Raw genomic sequence first — 5788 nt, forward strand, 5'->3', positions numbered from 1 at the left:
AAGGAGTGCTGCCATCGCAAGGAGTGCTGCCTTCGCTTGAAGTGTTGCCTTCGCACAGAGTGTTGCCTTTTCACGGAGTGCTGCCTTCGCAAGGAGTGGTGCCTACGCACGTAGTGCTGCGTTCGTACGGAGTGCTGCCTTCGCAAGGAGTGCTACCTTCGCAAGGAGTGCTGCCTTCGCAAGGAGTGCTGCCTTCGCACGGAGTGCTGGTTCGCACAGAATGCAGCCTTTGCACGTAGTGCTGCCTTCGCAGGGAGAGCTGACTTCGCAAGGAGTGGTGCCTTCGCAAGGAGTGCTGCCTTCGCAAGGAGTGCTGCCTTCGCAAGGAGGGCTGCCTTCGCTAGGAGTGCTGCCTTCGCAAGGAGTGCTGCCTTCGCAAGGAGTGCTGCCTTCGCAAGGAGGGCTGCCTTCGCAAGGAGTGCTGCCTTCGCAAGGAGTGGTGCCTACACACGGAGTGCTGCCTTTGCAGGGAGTGCTGCCTACGCAGGGTGTGCTGCCTTCGCGAGGACTGGTGCCTCCACACATAGTGCTGTGCTGCCTTCGCACAGAGTAATGCCTTCGCACGGTGTGCTGCCTTCACACGGATTGCAGACTTCGCACGTAGTGCTGTCTTCGCAAGGAGTGCAGCCTTCGGACATAGTGCTGCCTTCACAAGTAGTGCAGCCTTCGCAAGGAGTGCTGCCTTCGCACGTAGTGCTGTGTTCACAAGGAGGGCTGCCTTCGCAGGGAGTGCTGCCTTCGCTAGGAATGCTGCCTTCGCTAGGAGTGCTGCCTTCGCAAGGAGTGCTGCCTTTGCACAGAGTGCTGCCTTCGCAAGGAGTAGTGCCTACGCACGGAGTGCTGCCTTTGCGCAGAGTGCTGCTTCACAAGGAGGGTTGCCTTCGCAAGGAGTGCTGCCTTCACAAGGAGTGCTGCCTTCACAGGGAGTGCTGCCTTCGCAAGGAGTGCTGCCTTCGCAAGGAGTGCTGCCTTCACAAGGAGTAATGCCTTCGCAAGGAGTTCTGCCTTCGCAAGGAGTGTTGCCTTTGCTAGGAGTGCTGCCTTCGCAAAGAGTGCTGCCTTTGCACAGAGTGCTGCGTTCGCAAGGATTGCTGCCTTTGCAAGGAGTCCTGCCTTCGCAAGGAGTACTGCCTTCGCAAGGAGTGCTGCCTTCGCACGTAGTGCTGCCTTTGCACAGAGTGTTGCCTTCGCAAGGAGTGCTGCCTTCGCAGGGAGTTCTGCCTTTGGAAGGGTAGTTGCCTACGCAAGTAGTGCTGCCTTCGCACAGAGTGCTGCCTTCACACGGAGTGCAGCCTTCGCACAGAGTGCTGCCTGGGAGTGCTGCCTTCGCAAGGAGCGCTGTCTTCGCAAGGAGTGCTGCCTTTGCTGAGGGTGCTGCCTTCGCAAGGAGTGCCGCCTTCACAAAGAGTGCTGCCTTCGCTAGGAGTGCTCCCTTCGCTAGGAGTCCTGCCTTCGCTAGTAGTGCTGCCTTCGCAGGGAGTGCTGCCTTCGCAGGGAGTGCTGCCTTCGCAAGGGATGGTGCCTACGAACGTAGTGCTGCCTTCGCACAGAGAGCTGACTTTGCAAGGAGTGCTGCCTTCACACGGAGAGCAGCCTTCACACGTTGTGCTGCCCTCGCACGGAGTGCTGCCTTTGCACAGAGTGCTGCCTTCGCAAGGAGTGCTGCCTTTGCAGGGAGTGCTGCCTTCGCATGGAGTGCTGCGTTTGCACAGAGTACTGCCTTCGTACGGAGTGCTGCCTTTGCCCAGAGTGCTGCCTTTGCACGGAGTGCTGCCTTTGCACAGAGTGCTGCCTTCGCAAGGATTGCTGCTTTCGCAAGGAGTGCTGCCTTTGCTATGAGTGCTGCCTTTGCTATGAGTGCTGCCTTCGCAGGGAGTGCTGCCTTCGCTAGGAGTGCTGCCTTCGTTAGGTGTGGTGCCTTCGCTACAAGTGCTGCCTTCGCAGGGAGTGCTGCCTTCGCAAGGGGTGGTGCCTTCACACGGAGTGCTGCCCTCGCTATGAATGGTGCCTTCGCATGTAGTGCTGCCTTTGCACGGAGTGCTGCCTTTGCACAGGGTGCTGCCGTCGCAAGGAGTGCTGCCTTCGCTAGGAGTGCTGCCTTCGCTAGGAGTGATGCCTTCACTGGGGGTGCTGCGTTTGCTAGGATTGCTGCCTTCGCACGGAGTGCTGCTTTCACTAGGGTTTGCTCCCTTCGCAGGGAGTGCTGCCCTCGCACGGAGTGCTGCCTTCGCAGGGAGTGCTGCCTTCACAAGGGGTGGTGCCTTCGCAAGGAGTGCTGCCTTCGCAGTGAGTGCTGCCTTTGCAAGGAGTGTGCCTTCGCAAGGAGTGCTGCCTTTGCAAGGAGTGCTGCCTTCCAAGGAGTGCTGCCTCCGCAGGGAGTGCTGCCTTTCAAGGAGTGCTGCCTTCGCAAGGAGTGCTGCCTTCACAAGGAGTGCTGCCTTTGGAAGGAGTGCTGCCTTCGCAATTAGGGCTGCCTTCGCAGGGAGTGCTGCCTTCGCAAGGGGTGGTGCCTTCGCAAGGAGTGCTGCATTTGCAAGGAGTGCTGCCTTTGCACAGACTGCTGCCTTCGCAAGGAGTGCTGCCTTCGCAAGGAGTGGTGCGTTCGCTAGGAGTGCTGGCAAAAAACTAACATGCAACGAACAAATCGATAAAAGTTACGGGTTGGGCAGAGCAGAAAAATAAACAGGAAAACAAAAGTAAATTGGACTGCTTTACTGTAAACACGATATAGGCTTTCCAAAACTAAACTTTCCTGCTTGTTTCGAAAGGAGGAAGACGCAATTTGCAGCTGTAATGAAGATGTGTTGGAAGTAGGATATATGTGTGTGTGGATATACCGTGAATCGCAGATCGATCGAGGAAGTTCGTGGCTGCAGTTGAAGGCATGGAAAATTATGGGTACAGCAATTCTACTACTATTTCCAACGATTTGGTTAAATGTATCGCATGTGTTTTTACGTAGTTACTGTCTACTGAACTTCAAAGTTATAAGTCGCTCGTAATGCATTCCGTCATTTTGCCGTATTTAGCACTTTCTACCATAGACGAAGTGTATTGGATGGCTCAGCACTCGACCATTACTGTCGCGTCACGTCTAGAACAAACAGGGTGGGGAAAAACAATTTGACCGAAGTGCAGAGCAGGAAGTCAGCATCAAATGAAGGATTTTCGGTATTGCAAGTGTCAGTTGAATATTTCGGGCGCTATGCCAACATGGCAACTGTGGTCACTTTGAACATTTGCTATGACATACATAATAGCAATAAGTGGCGGCTACGTTCTTACTCACCTTTTTAAGACATATTGAAACATGAGACCTGGACATCTGATTCTCTTCATCTCTAAAAACGTGCTGTGTCCTAAGTCAGCTAAGAGTTTGCAAATCGTGCCATCTCTGCAAATTCTGCTGTCTCTGCAATGCATGCTATCTTTGAAACATGTGCTGTCTTTGCAAGGCGTGCTGTCTTTGCAAGATGTGCTGCCTTCGCAAGCAGTGCTGCCTTCACATGGCATGCTGCCCTACAAGGCATGATGCCTTCGCAAGGCGTGCTGTCTTTAAAAGGCGTCCTGCCTTCGCAAGGCATGCTGTCTTCGTGAGTCGTACTGTCTTGACAAGCCGTGGTGTCTTTGCAAGCCTTCTGTCTGTGCAAGGGGTGCAGTCTTTGCAAGGAGTGCTGTCTTGGCAAGGTGTGCTCTCTTGGCAAGATATGCAGTCTTGGCAAGGTGTGCTGTCTTGGCAAGGTTGTGCTGTCTTGGTAAGGTGTGCCATCTTGGCAAGGTGTGCTGTCTTGGCAAGGTGTGCTGTCTTTGCAAGGAGTGCTGATTTATTAAGGCCTGCTGTCTCAGCAAGGCATGCTTTCTCAGCAAGGCGTGCTGTCTTGGCAAGGCATGCTTTCTTGGCTATGTGTGCTCTCTGGGCAAAGTGTGCTGTCTTGGCAATGCATACTATCTTCGCTACGCATACTGTCTTATCAAGGCGTGCTGTCTACACATTGTGTGCTTTCTACAGATGGCGTGCTATCTACACATGGCATGCTGTCTGCAGATTTCGTTCAGTCTACACATGACATGCTGTCTACACATGGCGTACTGTCTAAATATGTCTTTGGAAGACATTCTACCTACACAATGTGTTATGTCTACACAAGGCGTGCTGTCTACATAAGACATGCTGCCTACACAAGGCGAGTTGTCTACTTAAGGATGGCTGTCTGCAAAAGGCGTGCTGTCTACACAAGGTGTGCTGTCTTCACAAGGCATGCTGCTTTCGCATGCCATGGCATCTTTTGAGGGCGTGCTGTCTTCGCTAGCCATCCTGTTTTCGCAAGGCATGCTGCTTTAGGAAGTTGTGCTGTCTTGGCAAGGCATGCTGTCTTGGCAAGGTGTGCTGTCTTGGCAATGCATGCTGTCTTGGCAAGGTATGCTTTCTTGGCAAGGTGTGCTGTCTTGGCAATGCGTGCTGTCTTCTCAAGGCATGCTGTCTTGTCAAGGTGTCCTGCCTTGTCAAGGCATGCTGTTCTGGCTATGCAAGGTGTTTTGTCTGGGAATTGTGTTCCATCTTGGCAAGGTGTGCCATCTTTCAAATGTGTGCCATCTTTGCAAGGTGTGAATTCTTTGCAAGCTGTGAATTCTTTGCAAGGCATGCTGTATTTGCATGGTTTGCTGTCTTTGCAAGTTGTTCTGTCTTTGCAAGTCGTGCCATCTCTGCAAATTCTGCTGTCTCTACAATGTATGCTATCTTTGAAACGTGTGCTGTCTTTGCAAGGCGTTCTGTCTTTGCAAGGTGTGCTGTTTTTGCAAGATGTGCTGTCTTCGCAAGCAGTGCTGCCTTCACATGGCATGCTGCCCTACAAGGCATGATGCCTTCGCAAGGCGTGCTGTCTTTAAAAGGCGTCCTGCCTTCGCAAGGAATGCTGCCTTCGCAAGGCATGCTGCCTTCTTGAGGTTGGCTGCCTCGACACGGAGTCCTGCTTTTGCTAAGCGTTCCTCCATCACAAGGCGTGCTGTCTTTCCAAGCCGCGCTGCCTTTGTAAGGCTATTTGTCTTCGCAAGGCGAGCTTTGTCACTACGAGTTCTGCATTCGCAAGGTGTGCTGTCCTCACAAGGTGAGCTGATTTTGTAAGTCATTCTGCCTTTACGAGTTGTGCTGCCAATGCAAGTCATGCTGTGTTGCCATGACATGCTGTCTTGGCAAGACATGCTGTCTTCGCAAGGTGTGCCATCTTTGCAAATCGTGCTGTCTACACAAGGTGTGCTATCTTCACACGGTGTACTGCCTTTGGAAATCGTACTGTCTTCGCTGTCTTGGAAAGGCAGCATGCACTATAAAGGAAATATGCACTATAAAACAAGCACACAATGGAATGGCAGCACAAGCTGCAAAGGAAGCACATGCTGCAATGGCTGCATATGCTAAAAAGGCTGCATATGCTACAAAGGTTGCACACCATGCAAAGGATGCAAATGCTGCAACAGCAGCACATGATGCAATGGTAGCACACACTACGAAGGCAGCACATGCTACAAAGGCGGCGCACAATACTAGGCAACACACACTGCAAAGGCAGCCCATGCTGAGAAAGGCAGCACAAACTGAAAAGTCAGCACATATTGGAAAGGCGTCACACAATGGCAAGGTACTGCACACTGAAACCCAGCATGTACTGGGAAGCAAGCATACAATGAAATAACAACACACTGTAAAGTGTCACAATGTGGATAGGCAGCACACACTGAAAGGCTGCAAACACTAGAAAAGCAGAAGACAATGGACGGGCGCCTTTGAAAT

The 5788-nt window shown here is 52.5% G+C and overlaps 1 protein-coding gene across 1 annotated transcript; it reads left to right on the top strand.

Annotated features, from left to right (window-relative positions):
* Positions 1-220: 220 nt before the first annotated feature.
* On the top strand, positions 221-2468 carry LOC126143440 (uncharacterized). The gene is made up of 3 exons (XM_049915370.1): positions 221-488; positions 592-1231; positions 1352-2468. The coding sequence occupies exons 1-3, from the start codon at positions 221-223 to the stop codon at positions 2466-2468; spliced, it is 2025 nt and encodes a 674-aa protein (XP_049771327.1).
* Positions 2469-5788: the final 3320 nt, after the last annotated feature.

The sequence above is a fragment of the Schistocerca cancellata genome, unplaced genomic scaffold, assembly GCF_023864275.1.
Source record: "Schistocerca cancellata isolate TAMUIC-IGC-003103 unplaced genomic scaffold, iqSchCanc2.1 HiC_scaffold_795, whole genome shotgun sequence".
NCBI classification, from domain to species: domain Eukaryota; kingdom Metazoa; phylum Arthropoda; class Insecta; order Orthoptera; family Acrididae; genus Schistocerca; species Schistocerca cancellata.